Raw genomic sequence first — 22,175 nt, 5'->3', positions numbered from 1 at the left:
AGAATTACTAAGGATAAAGAGCATAATATAGTGACAAACAAGTATAGTTGTAAATAAAACCATGATTTTATTAAAATCTTCCAGCATTGTAAGAAGTTGATTATAGGGATTTAACAGTTGTATGTACACATTAAAACAATGGACATAAATGTCTATTTTACTGAAAGATAATAATTATGATACATAATTGCATTACAAATTGATTATAGTGAATTAACAGTTGTATATACAGATTAAAACACCAAAACAATGTATGTACAACAAAATGAAAGATGATAATTATATAAACAACACTACTCAGCAGTTTATGAAATTTAATAGCCGTATGGTAGTGTATCAAATGAGTCTTGCTGAATGACACGTTTAGTGTACACAACCCGGTAAACTTTATCCTCCCTTTTAGAGAGCAGTTCTTTATTCAGAGTGTCTCTCACAATTTTATGGTGTGTAGTGGTTGACACCTCTTTCGGACCTATACCGTGTACCATGTTACGCAAAGTCTCATAGTTCACTATTTGGGAGGTTTCATAATTCAGTGAAATACCCCTCACTTTACAAATTGTCTTTCCCTTTGCGGTAACGTATGCGTAGTTTTTAGGGCCGCCCGACACAAAGGTGGTGATGTGGTCCCCCTCATCCAACTCGCCGGTGAAGTCGCCAAGGTAGCTGCCCATGATGGTATTCAGGTAGGCGTTGGTTTGTGCACTGCCATCGTCCAGGAAGATTATTGAGTCCGTGTCAAAGTAAAGAACGTTTCGATCCAGGACCTCTATGGCGCTGTAAAGAACCATACGAGCGTGGGCGGTGGTGTACGCGGCTATGACGACGTTGGTCTTATCGGAGCATTCATTAAACTCAGATTGGTGTTTGTAGTGTACCTCCACCATATCATCGGTTAAAAACATCACGTTGGTGACATCGATGGATTTGTTCAACAGCAGCGCAAAGTACTCGTCCACCTCGGTGACGTATTCGGACTGTGTCATGTTCATTCGTTGACCGAACTTGCCTGAAATAACAAAAATAAAAAATAATAACATAACTATGATAGTAAGGATAGTGAAAATGCACGAATGAGAAGTACTGTAATATTGTATGATGTGAATAAACAATGTGTAAACATAATAACGCATCAAGGACAGATGTAATATGCAAATGTACGTACTTTGTTATTACTGATATTTACAGTGAGTGGTAAATACAAATATTGGAATCTTGCGTGAACCGCCGACATAGTGTATGTAATAAATGAATGCTAACTCTGTTTATACGTACCCCAAAAACTGTTAAGCATCAGTTTAGACAAAGCTCTAAGACCTGGGTTCTTCTTAATTTGTCTAGGGTCTAGTCGAATGCCCTCTTTGGTGAAGTAGGAAGCAATGTAGTCTCTTTTTAGCTGTGGTGTCGTGCACTCTGGTGGGTAGCCGCTGGCCTCTTGTTTGAGCTTGAGAAATGTATTGATATAGTCAGAGAAAAGGCCCCCCGTTTTTGTGATTGGGTTGTATTCGCTAACATGATCATAATGCCAGACCTCGTGCATTTGTTTAATCACATAGCCCTTGGAAACGGCCTTTTTTAACTCGACCGTAACCCATGTACCTGTCATACAACGCTCTTCGTCACTATGCTCACACCGCGTCTGCTGCAGTGTGTCAGCGCATGTGCGACAAAGAGGAAATGTTAGTTTCCCTTGTGATCTATAGGGAAGGACAGGATGATAAAGGCCGCGAGGAGGAAGAATAGTACATTTGACTAAACCTTCATACTTGCTAAGAGGACCAAAGTTTTCGGTTATGATGGTGGGGTGACAGAGGGGGTATGGTTTGTATTTGTTGACATAGGGATATAGACTACACACGTCAATGTAACGTATTTTCTGTCCCTGATCTGCCTGACAAAAAAAGCTTGACTGCGTTCGTCCTGCCCCCGTAAAAGGCTTCACGAGGATCAATACAATCGACAACGTTCACGCTATCCACTATTTCCTTCACGCCAGCATCCTCCCGTATGACCCTGTCAAACTCACACTCCCATACCTCTATGTAGTTGAAACCTAAAGATTGAAGCGCATGCTTCTTATCCACCGTCCTTTCTAGCAACTCACCCATTGTTATCAAACTGACATTGTTGATATTGTAACTGTTGTAACATTTTGGACACCCATGCCAAAAACACCCCTGATACTCGTAGGCAGTGTTAGTTGTTGACGCCCAACCATCAACGACAAACTTTCCTATTTTCTTTTCTCCCTGATTATGAGCATGCTGTATAAAGACATTGTCACGCTCCGCCCTATACTGCAACCATTTAGCTGCTTTCACGGACGTTTTGTTTTTCGGCTTATACCCCTGTGCTGGAATAATGCCGATCGTGTTTTGCATAAGAAATAAAGATCTAAACACAACATTGCATGCGCTGGCTATAGTGATAGATCTGTAAACCACATCAATTTCCACACCATTCGCAACTGTTATATCAAGCATTAATTTCCTGAAACGGAGACATGCTTGCCGAAGAATGGTGACGTCCATGCGGCAGTATATGAGTATTTCCTTTTGGAAATCAAATATATAGTTTTGACTAACCTGATCATTGTACCATGCCAAAAATTTTTCTCTCGCACCGACAGACATTGAGTCAGAGCCATAAAAATTTGTGGCGGGCATTTTACCCCTATAGTCTTGGTTTTCAGGGGTATTAAAGAAGTGGGGGAAGTAGCCCTTTGACAGGGATTCATCTAGACCAAATGCAGCGGGAAGTTTGTTGAGTGCCATGGGGAGGAAGCTGTAAGAATCAAGAACGGTTATATCGCCCACCTTAATAGAAAGCACCTTGGCGCCTCGTAATATCACCTCGGGAACGATACATTGGTCTTTGAGCCATTTTAAGAGGAAAAAACCATCATAACCAGACATGTTGTATGCCAACAATATAGCCCCATTATGTATGATCATATCCTCCTCGTTATTCTCACATTCATACTCATCACCATCAAAACATGACGATGCTCCAGGATTCATTCGTTTACTGCGACCTCCTTTGTTTTTTCCTTTCCTTTTCCTTTTACCTTGTGCACGTTCAAAACTCTGATCTTCAAATACCCATTTGCAAAATTCATCAACACACGAGGGCCCCTTAAACACATGTTCATTTTTGCCACATAGCTCACATGTACTAGTGGGGGTTACGTCTAAATTTAGACAGTGATGACATACCCTGTGAGCAACCACTAGATAAGGGGTATGAACATATGCGATGGCTGCGCTTCAAAATCAAAAAATATGAAAGGGCGTTTTGAACCAGGTTTGAACTTACCAATGAAATTGGCAGCAGGATTCTCATCGATATACATAAGTAAATCGTCATCATCCACATCACGGTCATCTCTATCAATTTGCATGTAACATAAGTGACCGTCTTTGACGTACTTATTACATGACTTGCACTTGTAAGTGTAACACACATGTTTTTTCTCCCTTTTATGATCGACAAATTTAGTGCACTTTTTACAAAGAGTAAATCGTCGGCAGGTTGACCATCTACCTTGTTCGGGTACAAGTGTATGATTTCTAAAACAGCTGTCAGAGAGGAAATTTCTGCTACACTGATCGCAATGACGCCATGTTTCAAACTTGCATGACGAATCCCTTTTACACCTCTCGCAATATTTTTCGCACGAATGGTCACCCATGTGATCAAAACCTATATTGCATTCCGTACAATAGTAGGCCCTACCCATGAAACCTGTTATCGAAGTTATGACATCATAATGCCCCTTATGGTAAAATAAAAACAGTTCCTTCAAAGCTGAAGGCCCTTTATGAATTAAACTCATAAAGTGATCTCCAGAAAACACAGATATTTGATAATTACTCAAATATGACTGAAACTGTTTAATTTCAGGGACACCACAAGGACCTAACGGTACTCCAGCACTTGTATGCAAGTCTTGGGCTCTTTCTAATTGTTCACGACAGCGCTTATTAACGATTGTTGCATATTCGGGGTCATAATCTGCTTTGGCCATAGCTACAACCAATGCACGCGCTAAGCACAACTGATCTCCCCCCCCCCCCCCCCCCCCCCCGTTATGTATTTGGATGACTGAACGCTTTGCGTGGAGAAAGCTCTGCATACCCATAGACCCACGTTTTAATCTTGTTCCACCAGGGCGTGGCATACTGACATGACACACAGTTAAAATAATAGATGCGTCAAGTCTTAACTCCTCGTGAGACTGTAATACTCTTATCAATTCGTCCAAAAAGAGATCCACTGTAAATTCAGATACCCTCGTGAACGCTATTGATATGGGATACTCTAACGTGTCAGATTGCAAGACAATTCTGACCAAATCATGAGGAAGCATGTTCTGCACTAAGTCGTCAAATATGTTTTGGAAAAGCTCACGAAGGAAGGGCATCATAGAATTTAAACTTCTATTTTCTAAATGGGAGAATGTGAGCTGATAGTCCGTGTTTACAGTAGAAAATTTTTTCATGCGCCGTTCATTGACTCGTCGCAGATTATAAAACCTTCTATAATCTACCCCCATCCCGAGTTCACCTTCGAACTGATCTACATGATTTACTAGCTGATCGTCTGTTACATTTGAATCATCCCATAACTCATCACCACTCTCATGTGATAAAAGTTATAAAGTAAACCCGTCAAGCCGATAAATGCCAATTACATTTTTGGACATGTACGATACACATCTAAAACACCCTTTCACTGCTCTTTTAGCAGGGCCCACTGGATCAGGAAAAACAGTGTGGATTAAAAGGCTATTATCAAATGCCGATACAATGATTTCACCGTCGCCACAAAAGATAATTTATTGTTACGATATTTGGCAGCAGTTGTTTGATGAAATTCAGAGGGAACACCCTGACACAGTAACATTCTTTAAAGGTATTCCGACCGACTTAACCGACGCCACCTTTTTTGATTCTCAATTAAATAATCTAATAGTACTCGATGATCTTTTTGCCGAATGTAGCGACGATGCCCGGATCCGTGACCTATTCACAAAAGGCTCTCACCATCGTAACATTAGTGTAGTATTGATTGTACAAAATTTATTTCCCAAAGAAAAGCACGTGCGAACCATATCGTTGAACTGTCATTATTTGGTTCTTTTTAAAAACCCCCGTGACTCCCTGCAAGTCAAAACGCTAGGAATGCAAATGTATCCAAACGATCTTAAAACGTTTATAAATGTTTATAAAGACGCCACAGCCAGTGCCCATGGTTATTTACTAATAGATCTCAAACAAGCCACTGCGGAAAACATTCGTCTGCGCACCAATATCTTTCCCGGAGAAACGCATTACGCATACACATGTAAATGACTGAACATATTTTCATCGCTTCGGTGTATCATGAAAGTTGAGACAGAAAAGTTATTCAAAGCTCATGTCAATTTGCTTTCCATAGCCGACAAGAAATTGATAACTGCCGTTGTTAAGAATTCACACTACGATCTCGCTAGAATTATCTGTAACTACGCATCTAATCTATTATACAATACAAATATTACCCTGACTGCGACAGAAAAATCGGCATTACGGAGGGTTAAACGCGTCATCGTTCAGCTGGCTTCCAAACAAGTGTCCATTCAGCGGAAAAAAATAATTTTGATACGGAATCCTAGTGCAGTTAAGGCAATTCTAAAACCGATAACAAGAAATGGCAGGCTTCAATAAAATGGTCTTAATCAACGAGAACGAACTGAATGCTTTGAAACAGAGAGTAAGCGCTAATTATTCACCCTTTGTCGAAGAAACACTACGTTTAGAAAATGAAATGAAGAAAACTTTGCAAAGGACCGATGTACCATTCGATGAAAAAATGAGTATCTACAACGATCTTCATAGTCAATATCTGAGTAAAGCGAGGAAACGCGAACCGGTTGCAGTTGTTGTGCACAATTCGTCACAACCATTAGAAGCACAACTTGGAGTTGACACCGCTGACGCAACCGCAACCCCCACCGTCAAGTCAAAGGCTGGATCTGTATTACATCTTAAAGCCGAGATATTAGATGCAATACCACAGCGTGTGCGTCGCAAAGCTAACGTAATTTTGAGATACATGTCTAACCAACCTAATGTGCTGTCGTAAAATGATCAGGGGGAGTTGAAATACAATGGTAGAGTGTACGAAGGAAGCAATGTAGTAGATTTGTTTAACGATCTGTACGTACCCCGTAGGAATTACGAACCGCCAGGGCTTACTGTATTTTTAAAGGGTTTGAAACGTCTTAATGTACCGCTGAATAACATCTCAAACGTAAAGCGGCGCAACCAGATTATGTCGTTGGACACTTCTTCCAGTTCAACTCAGATGGGCTCGGGACATGTAGCAAAAACTAAACCAGCTCCCAGGCCAAGTCAGAAGGATTCGGGAAATGTAGTAAAATCTAAACTATCTTTATTCAACATATATTGAAATAAAATAATAACATAAAACATATTTGCACAGCTGTATTTTTATTATTACTCGAATAAATGTGTTTAATACAATATTCCTAGTGACTTCTTTGATCTACAAACTTGAAAACACGCGTTTACACAGTAGGGTATGTTGCAATGTGCATTAACATAATCATACACAAATATATCATTAAATTGTTTGTCGCTGGTGAATTTACTAAGTATCTGTTCTAATTTTTTTCCACGAGATCTATTCATCAAGTAATATATACAGTATTGTCCACACACTTTGGTATACAGGCTCTGTAATGTCCTAGTGTTACAATTCCACCCAGATAAAGAGTTTTCGTCTAAAAAACGTTTAAAAGCTGCGTTGTAATAATAAGGTGATTTCGCAAAAGAGTCAAAGAACTCTCAGTGTCCCTGTTCATCAAAGTAAAAAGCAACCCAGTGCACGCCCGGTTTATCGTGAGGATCCGTATTAGCCACGAGGCATGCTGGATAAGTACATATCTTTTTGGGCAACGCGTCTGATGCAAACACCCCTTGGAAACATGTTCTCGTAACCGGATCAGTCTGAAGAATGCATTCTATTTGCTTCGTATTCATATTTAATATTCTACAAAAACGCTTCTACGTTGGTCAATTTTGATAACTGAATCAAATTCAGCCCTGACAAGCAACACGATATTGTTAATCTGTTGTCCAAACTCCAGATCAATGTTAAGCGAACCCTGCTTTGTTGGAGTTATATAATTGTCAAAGGTTTGATCAGGGGTAAGATCGTGAGCGAATAAAACATATCCATTTAGGTATTGAGTTCTATCAATATCGATGCTGTGCTCTCCGTCTGACGCTCCAACTGCTGACAAAAGATCATAATACGCCCTTAAGTAGTTTAACCCCCCTTGAACACTAAAATCAAAATTGTAAGGTTTGAATGGTATTTGTTCCCCCGCCACCATTAATCGAAGTTGCCTTAAATCGTTGTGTTTGAAATTAAACGGATTCTTAGTATAATCTCCCGAAAAAGCATCATCTTCCAACAAAGCCAAAAGAATACGTTTAGGCATGCGTCCAAAATATGAGCCGTTCTTACACCATTGGGTAAATTGATAACTTTGACTTCCCTTCTAGTCATGGGATAACATGCTACGTGCTTGGCTAATATGTTCTCATGAGCCAGTTTCAACCGATCAGATACTTTGACTCTCCTTACAAAAAGGGATATGTTTTTGATCAGAAATTGCTCTTGTTCACCCGTGTCCGACATAAGGCAAAATGCATGCGACGTCCTTCGCAACTTGATTCGTACGTCCACTTGATTCAGAAGAAGCTTGTTTTGAGTGGCTAAGTCAATTTTTAACGGTCCATACATTTCAACCCTCCTGCTCCTTTGAAACCAAGAATTACGGGCCTTAAATCCTTCATTCCCTGGGTCTCCGTCTACATCAACGTCATCCATCATTCCATCGGTATCTCGGTAATACATTTCCGACGTTAAAAGCGATTCTTTAGCATTTTTCCCATAATACAATAAATTTTCCAAGTATGCGCGGTAGGCATATGTATTCTGTCCCACAGTTATTAAATGGTCATTCAACTCTACGTCAACCGCTGTAAATAGGGAGTGTAGCGTGTTATTCACAACTGACGTGTTTTGTCCTGCATCGATGTCAGTTCCATCTGCTTTAACAATTTGACCTTCAACGTATAGGTTGATTTGCGTCGTATCGATATATTCGTCGGGTGTTCCTTTAATGACAAATTCTATCACGGGGCTCACATCTGCAACCGCAGTGAGAGGTCTCACTTCTTCAAAATAGCTCGATAACAGATCGGTCTGCATATGATCGCGTATATTCGAAAATATATCCAGTTCAGTTCTGACGATGGGATCATTTTCAGTGTTATTCATGTCTAAAAATTCGTTTCTCGTGCCTTGAATGAACGTGACTGTTTTGGTCGTCTACCTTTTACTCTTCTGGATGCTTTAGGTGTGTTGTTCTTTTTTATAGTCATGGCGTTTAACGTTTTCCTTATGACGTCACCATTAACATAAAGTTTTGACTTCGGGGTACGACTTCTTTTACGTTTCTTCTTTACCGCGGGTTGTTCTGTGCGTTTCGGGTTGTTCTGTCTATGTACATGCAATATTTCAGCGTGTCTAGGTTGAAATAACCTACCATTGCCTCTTTGCATTCGTGATTGTACCCTTGTACCTCTAAATTTATGAATGGACCCTCCGCCCACCTGTGCTTCGTATCTTTTTACTAACGCTACGTATACAGGATCCATTTTTTATAATAAACTCTTTCTGCGAAAATGAAGTGTCGCTATAGCCTTCCCGCTATCAAACTGCACAAGTTCACCCGTGTCACGACTTATATCTATTCGAATTGTGTCAATATGACGACGATTTAGAGGGATGTAAATGGGATTGTCAAATGTTTTTGTGACCACTTGTCCGTAAACGCCATTAATATGACAATCCTCAGTAAATTTGCCGAAGCGTCCCCTACCATCTGATTTTGTATAATATCTGTATACACGTAGAGGGAATTGAACCCTAACGTCATGTTTGGAGGGTAAGGGGCTATGGTATCCGCATTAACTCTGACATTCGGTTTAAACCCTAGCATTGTCGCCATGTCTCCCGCAACATCGATGTAGGCCCCCGATTTCAAGTGAACTGTAACTCGTCTACTGATAATGTTATAACCCAACGTTATGTTTGTTTTTCCAATAGCTGTTAACTGATCGTGAATTGCAGTTATTAGATCGCCAACTGTCGGATAATACCCTGCAGTAATGTTTAACGTATTTGTTTTTACCCCGTCGTAATATGTCAAGACACCGTTCTGAATATTATTCCACGAATATGGGTACTGTAGTTCGACCAATGCGACTTCAAAATCCCCTTCTAGATTAAGTGACGATGACAGTTTTGTTTGGAATGTCTCAGATCTGTTGTTAGGGAAATACTTAAAGCTGCTGTTTGACGGTAAGATAACATGAAAAGACGACGCCATCCTTTCAAATGAGGTGTTTTGTCTGGTACCGGTTACATTTATGTTTTTTGTACATCCTTCGAATCTACCCAAGTATTGAAACGATCATCATAACCTACCCATTTTACAAAAAGCTGCCTAGTTTTCCCCTTTCCACGGGTCTTTAAAATTTTCTCGATACGATACACGTCGTCAGTTTTAATAACTTTAATCATTTCTGGTTCGTACAAGACACCTTCGATTTGCTCTCCATTGTAATCTTTAACCTTATACACAGGAGGTGTTCTGTTTAATCTTTCTGATATTGTAAATATTTCCTGTGTCCATCCCTGTTCGTATCCTTTCGCAAAAGGGGTGCGTGTTTTGCTTAATCTTACAGTATCTCCTACTTGAAATTTAAACCCCGACTTCCCTATTTTTACTTTTCCATACAAGTTTTTCCACACAATGTTTGCATTTCGTGGATTCACATCGATTGGGGCCATCTTTATGCTTCGATGTTTTGCATGGTTGTATCCTGTCATCAAGTCGTTTAGGACTGTCACATACGTTAACGTACTGTTTGCTGTGAAATATCTGTACAAACGGGTCTTTATGCTTCTGTTAAAACGCTCAACCACAGAGCTTTTTCTTTCCGATTTTGTTGTGAAAAAAGCTATGCCTTGACTCTTGAGGTACGCTTGAAATTTTCTATTTGTAAATTCTGTCCCTGCATCAGTTTGAAGTACCAGTGGCTTTCTGCCTTCGGAAACAATGCCTTTCAACGCATCTAATACATTGTCCGCTGATTTTGATTTGATTGGAACTGCCCATGCGTATTTTGAAAATATATCAATCACGGTTAACAAGAATTTCATTCCTTTATTGTATTTTGCTATTTTACTGAGGTCTGCCAGATCACCCTGCCATTGATCATCAATATAATTCACCATGACGCGATTTGTACTGAATTGTTTCCTAACCGGTGCATATAATGTATACACATCTTGGGCGGCTAGAAAATCTTTGATTTGCTGACGACTGATTTTCTTACCATCTTTTCGTGCGGCATTATACAGTTTTAACATGCCACCAAAGCTTACAGGGTTTGACGGGTTGGTATACAAACTATGCAGATATGCATCTGTTTTGTTCTGCCCTTTCTTGGTTTTTTTCTTACGCGGCATTTTCTCATACAATTATGGATCAATTCCAACAAGCAAAATGATTTCTTTCTTTATCCTATCTCTATTTATAGTTCCCATCAGTTTCATCGTAATGGGTATTTAGTAGCGACATCACTGTACTGGCGGTATGTACAACGGGCAGTGTGTCATCTACCACAAAAAGCCTAACCATTTGAAATCGCTTTTTAGGTGTAAGTGGTACATTAAATCGTTGATTTATTCTTTTTCCAACCGTACTCATCGTGCACTGAGGAGAGTGTCGTTCGTGTTCGACATCTGGGGCATCTCTCAGCGGGTCCCAATTCTTTAGATACAAATCGCAGTAAAAACAACGAACCACAGCATCGTGTCTAGACGCTCGTGGGTCTCGGTAAAATCCACTAATGGCTAAAGGGATTGGGTTGATAAGTAGTTTGCCCGGCCAATTCAGAAAACTCAAAATTCGGTCTTCTTCTTTTGCGTATGGCATGACCGGTCCATATAGCACACCCCCCAACTCGGAATCGGTTTCCGGATGATCATCATCCATTCTGTCTACTCAGTATAAAGAAAAATGATCGCAAACACATTTTTGTAATTTTTCAGGTAAGCTGTGTGTTTATTTCAACCAATCATGTTGCTTCTTAAAAGGTATTACATTTTTTCTAACCAATCACGTTACAGCTAACAACAAATAACATTTTTTCAACCAATCGAATCACATATTATTTTAATCAATGAAATGTTTGTTATCAACTATTTACTATCAAATTGTCTTCATCACATCAAAGTAACGTTCCACATATAAATCTATTTTTAGATATGATGTCATAATCAACCAATCAAATGTCTTCTTTCATCGCACACTTCTTACTAGTGTACATACAAACTTGGTTAATTCTACACAGATTATACGGCGTCTTTTTCTGTTCAATTCAAAGTTTATTCTGATTTTTTATCGTCTTATACAAATGTTCGCCATATACAATCTTGCACACATCGTAGACCATACGAGCGAGGACGGTATCAGGGGCTCGGTTCCTCCACGTCTTTCCGAAAATCTTCCAGCAACGATGCAGTCATGATGACGGAAAGTATGTATGGATTTTCTTGTTGTCTCAGTTTTTTCTTCATTAACTTGTAGGCCTTCAGTATTACCTCATGACTTACAGCAGCTTTTGCCCTGGTGAAGTACACATGTACCGAAACTGACCAGTCGGCCATACACCCATCCATGTGATGCTTTTGGGAACCGTGCGCGGCTATACACCCAGTACAGTACCTGCAACGCATGGCCTCTATTTCCTGCACGATCAACTTCACGTAAATGAGACGTATTAATACTACGTCTGCTTCTACATCGTTTTCGGCCCCAAACATTCTTTCATCACTTTCTTCCGGCTCCTCGCTGACTGTTGTCGGTGGGATTTCACCCAACGCTGCATTGATTTCAGGCATTTTGGTCAGCAACGTCTCCAATGTGCGTTTGTCAAATTGTACATCGTACATTGCTTCATATGACCATAGAAGTAGAGAAAATGGAATGCCAACTCCCGCGAGATTTGTATTGCCCTCTGTGTTATGAGCTTGTGACCACGAGAGTTGGGCGAGAGTTGGGTAGTTTTACTTCCGGTCAACTTTTGTTGCACTACATGTGAATGGGGAGCAGGCGTGCTAAGACAATTGAGCGTCATTTTGACAGATTTTTGGTTCAATTTGATTAATAATGGCCTCGAAGTTGACATTATTGGAGGTAAGTCTGTCTCTTAGCTTGATTAAACGAAGCTGGATTGCAGCATGTGGATAAAATCGACGATAATCGAGCGATCTCACACAAAGCACGTGGACAGCCGGCAGAGTTTTACTTTCCCTGTCGTGATCAAGTAATGATATATCTGTACAGCAACGGAATATTAGTCCGTACTAGCCGTGAACTGTAGTTTGACTGCACATCATACTTGAAAAAAGTCGGAATAAAATTCTGTCCCTTAACTAGGGAATTTGCTATTTAATGCTTTTGTTTACAACTAAATACAAGGCTGCTAGCAATTTTCCTGCCAAGGAAAAGGCGACCCAATAATTTTTTCTACCGATATTAAATCACCTCATTAAGTTAAATCCTACTCACATTCATTATCATTAAAATTTTGTATTTGTTGTAAGTTATTTTTTCCAAAATTTTAAGTAAATTTTCTGTTTATAGGATGATTTTGAAGAGAGATTCAGTATGCTGCAACTCGCCGTACAGAGCACCACGCAACCAGTAGCACCACCCTAGTATGTTGCAATAAATAAAAATAACCATCTTTCTGAATATTTTTTTTTTTTTTTTTGTTTGAGAACATTTTTATATGATGAAACATTTTATAGTTACATGGAAATTGGTACAGTACATTCCTTTTCGTTAGATATTATGCATTTACATTAATAATGAAACATGATACAAATACAAAAATAATTTGTTGACAGTGCTTTTGTAAATTTACTACTTCAGGTGACTGAAATCTCACAATTAGTGGAGCAATCCCTGGAAAAGCTGCATCCAGCATTTTGTTGACATACAGCAGCTATAAATATGCAAAAGGAAACTTCAAAAGGTACATTGTTAAAGAATATATTTATTTCAGTATTTCAAGGCTTTTATCAAAATTACAAAGTTCCAAATATGTATCAGTTATAGTAGCAATAACAGCTGTTACTGCATACATAATAACAATAATAGCAAATGAATTTTACTCTTGACCTGCATATAAAATTTTTATATTTCTATGGAATGTTTTCTTGTCTACTTTGATCAATCATCAGTATATGATAAGAACAGTTTAATTTAGAGAAATCAGATATAAATACATAAAGCATCTTCAGCTGAAACATTTAGAAAATACAATGATTTCAGTTTAGAGATATTTTGCAATTGTTTAATACACTCTTGAACATGGTAATATTTCAGTCTAATGTTCAAGAAATCCAAAAAATAAATTATTTCCTGTGCCTTAATTATACCACGAACTTTCAAAACTATATAAAAATGTTTTTACTTGTTTTCCATGTAATACATCATGCCTCGTCTATCTTTAAAAGCATTTTATAGTTTGTTATTTTCTCCTCTGTTTATTTCATTTTTTTTATTTTATTATTTTTTAAATTTTATTTATTTATTATTATTATTATTAATTTTTTTTCTACTCTTAGCTGCAAACCATGGGTTATCTGATGCCATCACCTAAGATAGCTAATTTGGAAGTGCTTGATTTTACACCTTAAATTTTCCTTAAATAATATCAGCACCTGTTCACACAGTTTGAAGCCTCATACATCTGACCCATAGAATACTATTGGTGCAATTAATTTATTTTAAAGTGTAAATGCAATATTGGGTTGAACTTAATCACAATAGTATTTCAACCTGTTTTTAATAATGGTAACTTTTCCTTGCCTGCATAGTTTATTATAATGGTAACTTTTTCTTGCCTGCATACTCGATTTTTTTCTCAGCTCTTGTTCATGTTATACTATGGATTATTCTTTAATATATGGTGACAGACAGTGAAAGTGCATCAGAAAACTTTCTTGTCCTTTTTTTAATGAGAATCGATTCCAACTCTCTTTTGGTCATAAAAGAGTGAAATGTGTGACTGAATAATGTGTCATATTTCACATGAAAACTGTCATTTTCTTAATGTACCAAAGGAACTTAAAATATTATTTGATAAATAAATGCTATGATTTTATTGACTGTCAGTATACATTTAAAAGCCAATGTTTTACATAGCCATAGTTAAAAATAAAGATGTCGTATTGAAATGGATTTCTCAAACAGCAATATTCTTGGATATGTCAAAATCTGGAGTCAGACATAATTAGTTGTACTCTGCCATTAGTACTTTTAAAAAACGTGCATCACTAGCATACAGTTCTAATTTAGTTTCAGGTTTCTGCTACCTTTTGGGACAATATATATCTCCCTGTTTGGTAAAGAAGTCCAAGGTCTCCAGGCTGAACAGAGAGGCATCCCAGTCAGCTATCTTCACTGCTACAACCAGCATACAAGACATTATAGCAGTCTGGTTGGCAGTTGAGATCTTCAGTTAAGTCCTGGATGCACATTTCATCAGCCCTACTAGTGCAGAAAATGTTGTCGATTCCATCAAACGGACAGAGGTAGACATCACACACTATAATGATTGGTGGTTTTTGTAGTCAGCAAACTGAAACATAGATGAAGGGGAAGTGATAACAAGGAAAAACTGAGTCAACTCGGAGATAAAAGTACACAGCCAGAAGCAGACATTGCAGGCTGCTAAGTCACAAGGCAGACTTGCATCTATCACTACAAATGCAGCCTATGTTGATGGAAATGAAAAAAATTTAGGAAAAAATTTCCTATACAGATACATTTTTCCAATGCTCTAATTCTGTTATTCCAGACTGCCATTTTAGTTCTACATAACATGCTAAATGTACAAATTCTGCCCTTATTATGCACATTTCTTAATTTATAGATTTCTATTTTAAAGTAAGGATAGTCTCAATTTGTATGTAACTACAATCAGTTTCACCATACATGTGTGCACTGCTAAATGTCTGATGTAAAAAATAAAGCTTTGAAACCGAGACATAAGTCCTCATTTGGTAAGCAAACAGCAATGTTGAATTTAAGTTGTAATAAGGAGGTGAAAGGGATGTTAATTCATTTCAATCGAGTTCAATAAACTTTCATGAGATAATATTCATCCCCCAATTATACAGCCTGAATGTACACATACATTTAATGAAACAGTGCTTCAAAATAACTTGAACAGATCTTGACTTTCTCAGGATTGAAGTAGCTGTCACATCTGTTGATGCAGTGGATCAGCTGACTTCTCCATTTGTCTGAAACCTCAGACACTCCTGTGGATATGAAAAGATACATGTACCCCCTTAATTCTTGTACTCGCCTTAGAAATGGGAGTTTCTTTGTGGAATCAAAAGCTGGCATATGAAGGTGTAAAATATTGAACATTATGAGATTTAATAAATTGTCGTTTTATATATAATTATTGTGAAAGAAGTAAGTTATTCAACTGTGAAAAGGTGCAAAAGAGATAATAATAAAATGGTTTGCTTGATTATTATTTTGTGTTGCTTCAATTTTACCTTAGGCAAGCTGTGGAAAGAAAGACCCTTGCACTTCTGTGAAGAGGCACTGCATAGAATAACACAACAGAAACTCCTTCTTGACACCCTTGAAAAGAACAGAATAAAAATTTACATTTCTAATAAATTTTTATTATTATTAGTCCTACATAGTCAGGTATATCTTAATTATATGTTGAAGCTATATCTCCAGGAGTAATAACCAGCTATAACTGATCTAGTTTAGTGTTGCAATGATCCTCTGGTGGTATGGCACAACTCCAAGTATGACTTTGATATTTCCATTTTTTCTTATTAAACATGTTCGTATTTTGCTTGTACAAATGCATAAAATGAAAAGGGGACAACTAAATATGTAATATTTATATGTATAAATATTCTGTGCTTTTATTAACAGCTTGGATAACGACATTTAGTTCACAGATTTCTCGAAGACCGTACATGGACACTTGAGGGATAAACGGAAAACAATCGGCGTCAGACGACCATTGTATTCAAGGACAGATCATATCATGAATGAGCCTCTCACTCCTTAAATTTACGCTTAAAAAACACAATATTGTATTAAAATACAAAAGTTATTACTTACATTGCTAAATTATATTCCGTGTATCTTCGACTTCGGTAATACACTCTGTCACACGCACCAAATAAAGCGGTTTGGGTTTTAATGATTCCGTTTTCACACCATAAAAACTGCAGTTAGAATGTCCAGACTCCCGTTTACGCCATAGCAAATCACATTATCGTAAAAACTAGCTCTAGTCGCTATGAATAGTAGTTATTGAAACATGTAGAGCGTGAGTTGAATGCAGCGGCATGGAAACCGGAAGTGAAACTCCCCAACTCTCGCCCAACTCTCGGGGTCACAAGCTCGGCCTGCGAGATTTGAAGTTGGCATTCCATTTTCTCTACTTCTATGATATGACGCACTTACTGGTGCGTAGGCTAGCTTCATCACAGATTCCTCCTTACCAATGTCGTACAGCACACGGACATTATAGTTTTCCCCCAGCTGATCATCTATTTCAGTATCGGTAGACATAGCAGTTTGGACGGAAGGCAGGGTGTTTTTAAAATCTTCCCATGCTTCTCGAGGCATCCGGATCTTGTTCAACGTTTTCAAATCGCTGAAGACGACCAACTGGACCCCCTGTTTGCTTCTGCATATCGACAACAGACTATCTTCACCAAGTTTGAAGAACTGCGACATTTTGATGTTCGAACGTACAACTTAGGTCAGTGAATTGGAGTTTGATTTGACCATTCCAACATATATAGCCTTCAAATTGCACGCCTAAACATGCAACACGCCTAACAAAAGAATTGCGCTTGACGTCATCCGTCGCTATGACAAAACGTAAACATTACCCCGACATGCCCAGGCCCGTTCTGTGACGTCATCCGTTACCATTGTAAAACGTAAACAAAAATAGGGAGTCTTGTTTGTTTACTTAAAAAATTGTTTGTTTATTTTGTAAACATTCCCCATTGTTCGCTATAGGTTTTCCATTGTTCAAATGACGTAACATAACAATAGAAAAAAATGAAATTCTTTTGTTACGTATAGTACGGATGTTACTACTATGACTTCCCCAAATACAATCAATAAATTTGAAATCTTAACTTGAGTCAGGTAGAACGACTAACTTTTTTATATAAAAAACTTCACGAATCATACCTTGATCGTGCTGAAGACAATGTAGAGCTTCTTCAGATTTTTGCATGTAAATATCCTTCACCTCATACAACGCAGACCCACGAAACAAACTAAAGCAGCCAGGACTGCACAGAACGCATCCAAGAACATGTTCCGCACTCTTCTGTAACCAATGAGCGATGGCGTACTCGAACTTCTGGTACCATACCATAGGTCCTTAAGTTGAATAAGAGAATTTGTTGTTAGCATTCATGGGCGTGTTCTCAAATAAGCTGGATATGATCGGCATCCCGTAAATACAGCCTTTTTTCTAGGATTTTTTTTCTAAAGGACCTTAATTTACCTTTCTATACACTGGTAGCTTATAGCAAGGTACATTTAAGCCATCGGTTATGTATACTTGCATCAGATAAGTCTCACAAACCAATTGGTACACAGTGAATTAGGAATTTTGGCAAACCCTATTCAAGTCATTGACACATAATGTTTGCAACAATACAGAGTAAATTTTACATATAATCAAGAGAAATGTTTTTTCCAGATTGCAATAGATGGAAAAAATCTGCACAGTCAGGTTTAGATCTTTTTTATCACTCACAAGGCTTACAATCTTATTACCAATTCTTCGACAAAAATGAACAAAATCTCAAAGGAAGTGCGCGAGTATATCATGCGTATTATGCATATTTATCATAATGACCCACCTCTTCCGAGCGGGTGAATGCGGCCACATGCAGCTCCAAGTTTCTTGTCAGATATCATGTACTTCAGCAAACTTTTCAACGAATCCACGTTGAAATCGACATCTCCATCTAAAGTCAGCAAGTACACGTGATCCAAGTCATCATCCAAATGTAAGTATTGTAAAATGTACCATATGTACATAACCTAAAACAGATCACGTGAAAACATTTATTAGATAGTCGACCAGGACTGTATTGAGAGTGGTCAAGTTTAAATCAACCCTGTTTTTATAGGTAATAATTTCTACCAAGAGGACTGACAGATACATACATGTATCTGGTCATATTTGAAGGTTTAATACGAATTTAGTATTTCACAATAGTCGAGATTTACAGAAAAAGAGGTCGGGTGTCTATTATATTAAAACATGAAATTGTCTTTTTGGACTTAAACCAGACATTAAACGGACACGTAATTTCAAATTCAGTCAATCCTGACATTCAAGATAATTCGTTATTTTAGGGTCCCACATGAATAAGTTTGTATCAAAGTTTCACTCTCCTGGAACCATGAATAATAAAACGCCAAATTTTGACTAGGGGGGTTGTATACATGTACAACAACGGGAAAAAACTTATAGGATAATTGTTTGCTCTGAAGATAAAATAAAATCTAAAATGTACACATCAAGGGTTAAGAAAATGTAGGTATTGGTTTAAAGTCAGACAGATTGTACATGGACATCTTTTTCCTACCAGGCTAACATTAAAATTTAATATATATTTGACCTCAGGTGGCCTTTGATCTACTTTCATTGCTACATCATTATGTAATGTATAATATTTGATACTTTAACTATAATAGCAATCCTAAATGAGCATATTTTGCATGTATATCTAGCAATTGCCAACCCAGCATGTGGTGAACATTTTTTCTTCCCCGCCCCAATTCATAAATCGAACCGATCACACCCTACAGGTGACCGTTGAACACATTTGTTTACAGGTGATTTAATATTAGAAATCATGTTTACTGATTTATTAAGAACTGATCTTCAGAGTGATCTTCAGTGAGTGTGATGGCCTAGTGGTTAGCACGCTTGTTTCGGGTGTGAGGGGTCCCGGGTTCAAATCCTGTAGCCGCGAATTATCATTCTGGTAAACATGTAAAACCAGTATTATCTGTACCATCCGGGGGGTCAGGACTCGTAAGCTTTGAACAGCAACCTGACTAGGAGTTAGGATAACTCTACACAAAAAACCCTACTGCCTTAGTAGCAAAAATCCAGCCAAAATCGGGATAACAAGTCAGACGAACAAGAGCGTGCCACAGGGAAATTTGGCAGCGGAGAGAGGAATGAAAGAGGAGACTTACTGATTGAATGGGCGACAGCAAATAACTTGAAGATCATGAATACCGTCTACAAGAAGAAGATATCAAGAAGATGGACATGGACAAAGCCCAGATGGATGTACAAGAAACGAAATTGATTACATCATGACAAACAGACCGAACATCTTCACGGATGTGAAAGTGCTAAACAGACTGGATGCGGGCAGTGACCACAGAGCAGTTATGGGAGTGATTAGGATCAATGACAGGAAGGACAGACAGAAATGCCTGTCAAATCCATCAAAGAGCCCTAGTATCGAGCAACTGGTCATAAAGAAAGACGAGTTCCAAATCTTCCTAACGAACAGATTCAGTGCACTAGAGCTAGAAGGTGAAGAGGGAGTAGATGAAATGAACGATAGAATAACGACCACCATCCTAGAATGTGCATCAGAAGTCGCAGTAAAATTAAGGTCTCAAAGCTCTCAACAGAAACGAGGATTCTCATGAAGAAAAGACGGATGATGAAGAAAACGTAGGTAAACAACAACAGGGACATCTGAAACAACATCGAATATGCAGAACTGGATAAGACCATCAAGAAGAAGGCAAGGGAAGACATCAGGAAGCAGAACATGAAGAATATAGCAGAGACCATCGAAAATGGAAAGAGCATGAAAAGAGCAAAGAGATCCTTTCAACTAGGGCAGGATAGAATGCTGACTCTTCTAGACAAAGATGAAAATGAGCTCACCACACAAGACCAAATATTAGAACGAGTAGAAGAATTCTATGGAGAGTTGTATGACAGCAGCAAGGGAATAGAAATCTCAACAAAGGCATGCGATCTACCAGACATAACAGCTTGGGAAGTAGAGTCAGCAGTCCAGAAAATGAAGAATGGAAAGGCAGCAGGAAATGACAACATCAAAGCAGAAATGGTAAAAGCAGGAGAAGATATCCTATCTCAGGAATTAGCCAGGCTCTTCACAAAGTGCTTACATCTGAAGGAAATTCCTGTAGCATGGAAGAACGCCAACATGATCATAATGTTCAAAAAGGGCAATAGGAAAGACATCAAGAATTACAGACCCATATGCCTACTTTCTAATTTGTACAAGATTTACACCAAAATATTGACCGAAAGGCTAACAAGACAACTAGATGAAGCGCAGCCAAAGGAACAAGCAGGTTTCAGAGGCCAGTACACCACTACTGATCATATGCACACTGTCAACCAGCTCAAAGAGAAATGTCTTGAGTATAACATTCCACCATGTGTAGCATTCGTTGATTATGAAAAATCCTTCGACTCAGTAGAAACCCAGTATATACTGGCATCCCTGCAAGATCTAGGGATCGAAGATGGATACGTAGACGTCCTCAGAGACATATACACCAATAGATCTGTAACAGTCAAACTACACAAGACCACCAATAAGATCAGGATCAAGAAAGGTGTACGCCAAGGAGATACAATCAGCAGCATTGGAACGTATATTCAGGGATCTAGACTGGCAAGACAAGGGCATAAACATAGACGGTACCAGGCTCAATCACCTTAGGTTTGCAGACGACATCATAATAGTAGCAGATGATGCAAAAGACCTAGAAGAAATGCTACAGGCGTAAGCAGATGAAAGCGCAAAAAGTGAGCTAAAGATGAACACCAGCAAGACAAAGGTGATGTTTGGACCACTAACCACCCCTTGCACAGTGAAAGTCAACACCAAAGAGATAGAAGCAGTGGAAGAGTATATATACCTTGGGCAACGGTTCAGCCTTAGTGATCGAACACTGGAGAAAGAAATCCAATGAAGGATAAAAGCAGGATGGGCAGCATATGGGAAGCACAATGACATCTTCAAGAGCAACCTTCCTACCTGCCTGAAAAAGAAAGTGTTCAATGCTTGTGTGCTGCCGGTGTCATGTACCAGAAGGTCCCCCATGACAGAAAGTCCGGGACCCGTTATTTCAGAAACCAGGGGTCCTACGGACCCTACGTTTCATGACAGCTATCACGAAACACAGAGTCCGCCCGTCATACAGAAGAACTTGGTCTAAAAGCTAGGGTCCTACTGTAGAATAGTAGATATTTAGTAAAAGCTTTTTATATTGACAATCTGGGTATAATAGAATTATAAAAAAGCAAACCCTTGATGCAAGTAAATGTAATATAACAAAACGGCGGTGGTTTGCACAACGACCTGGTGGTGTAGTGGACAGCGACACGGGAGATAAGCCTACTATGGTATCCAACGACAGGGAAGTATGCAGAAATTAAACAATATGTTGGTTCGAGTCCCACACTAGAGTCACTCTTGTTTTTTAAATCTATAATTAAATATTTAACTTACTGTCCATTTATAATGTGTCATTCCGCAATAATATGTGTTATACTCACTTTTGATTACATTCCATACCTTCTGTACCTGCCATTCCATGGCAGGTACAGAAGACGAACAACCGACAATCAGAAAAGAGCAATAAGGAGAAGCGCTGCAAACCATTATAAATTAATTATAAGTTTTATACATTAATACTCGTTTAACTTCAAGACTGTTTAATAAAAGCGAAACTTACATGTACATTTAAGGTACATATTTACATTTCTGTTTTAGCTCGAAAGCTGCTGCTTATATTACAGAGCTGTAAGAAAGATACATGCAGTTGGAGTAGAGAGTGGAAATGAAGAGAGGAAGAAGGGGAGATGGAGGAAAGTAGTAGAAAGCGAAGATAAGAAAACTGCCTTGTTACAAGAAATGCA

The 22,175-nt window shown here is 38.5% G+C and overlaps 2 protein-coding genes and 2 long non-coding RNA genes across 6 annotated transcripts in view; 1 reads left to right on the top strand and 3 right to left on the bottom strand.

Annotated features, from left to right (window-relative positions):
- LOC106167634 (uncharacterized) overlaps positions 1–22,175 on the bottom strand; it is a 36,784-nt gene that overhangs the window by 9,087 nt on the left and 5,522 nt on the right. The window contains exons 1-3 of one of the 2 annotated variants that reach the window (XM_087003138.1): positions 21,813–21,853; positions 18,097–18,280; positions 17,414–17,608 (exon numbers count right to left, since the gene is read on the bottom strand). In XM_087003138.1, the coding sequence (XP_086859264.1) occupies positions 17,414–17,608; positions 18,097–18,277 (376 nt within the window). In that variant the 5' untranslated portion in view covers positions 18,278–18,280; positions 21,813–21,853. Of the gene's footprint in view, positions 1–17,413; positions 17,609–18,096; positions 18,281–21,812; positions 21,854–22,175 lie in introns of those variants that run through there. The other variant, XM_087003129.1, reaches the window with a different exon arrangement.
- On the bottom strand, positions 222–1,606 carry LOC106163624 (uncharacterized). Its single transcript, XM_013541275.3, has 2 exons — positions 1,276–1,606; positions 222–1,009 (listed from the first exon to the last, which is right to left on the bottom strand). The coding sequence occupies exons 1-2, from the start codon at positions 1,604–1,606 to the stop codon at positions 315–317; spliced, it is 1,026 nt and encodes a 341-aa protein (XP_013396729.2). The 3' UTR covers positions 222–314.
- LOC147764879 (uncharacterized) lies at positions 12,133–15,707 on the top strand. 2 transcript variants are annotated; one of them, XR_015332681.1, is made up of 4 exons: positions 12,133–12,346; positions 12,797–12,870; positions 13,088–13,190; positions 13,786–14,027. It is a non-coding gene; the product is annotated as an uncharacterized LOC147764879 (long non-coding RNA). The 2 variants fall into 2 exon arrangements; XR_015332680.1 differs by lacking the exon at positions 13,786–14,027 and adding an exon at positions 14,519–15,707 and having other exon boundaries at positions 12,134–12,346.
- LOC106171999 (uncharacterized) lies at positions 13,192–16,659 on the bottom strand. The gene is made up of 3 exons (XR_001239378.2): positions 16,322–16,659; positions 15,733–15,820; positions 13,192–15,486 (listed from the first exon to the last, which is right to left on the bottom strand). It is a non-coding gene; the product is annotated as an uncharacterized LOC106171999 (long non-coding RNA).

The sequence above is a fragment of the Lingula anatina genome, chromosome 1 (genome assembly GCF_051362555.1).
Source record: "Lingula anatina isolate TDL-2025a chromosome 1, LinAna3.0, whole genome shotgun sequence".
NCBI classification, from domain to species: Eukaryota; Metazoa; Brachiopoda; class Lingulata; order Lingulida; family Lingulidae; genus Lingula; species Lingula anatina.
Note: the sequence above shows the minus strand (reverse complement) of the source record. Positions and strands in the feature narration are given on the sequence as shown.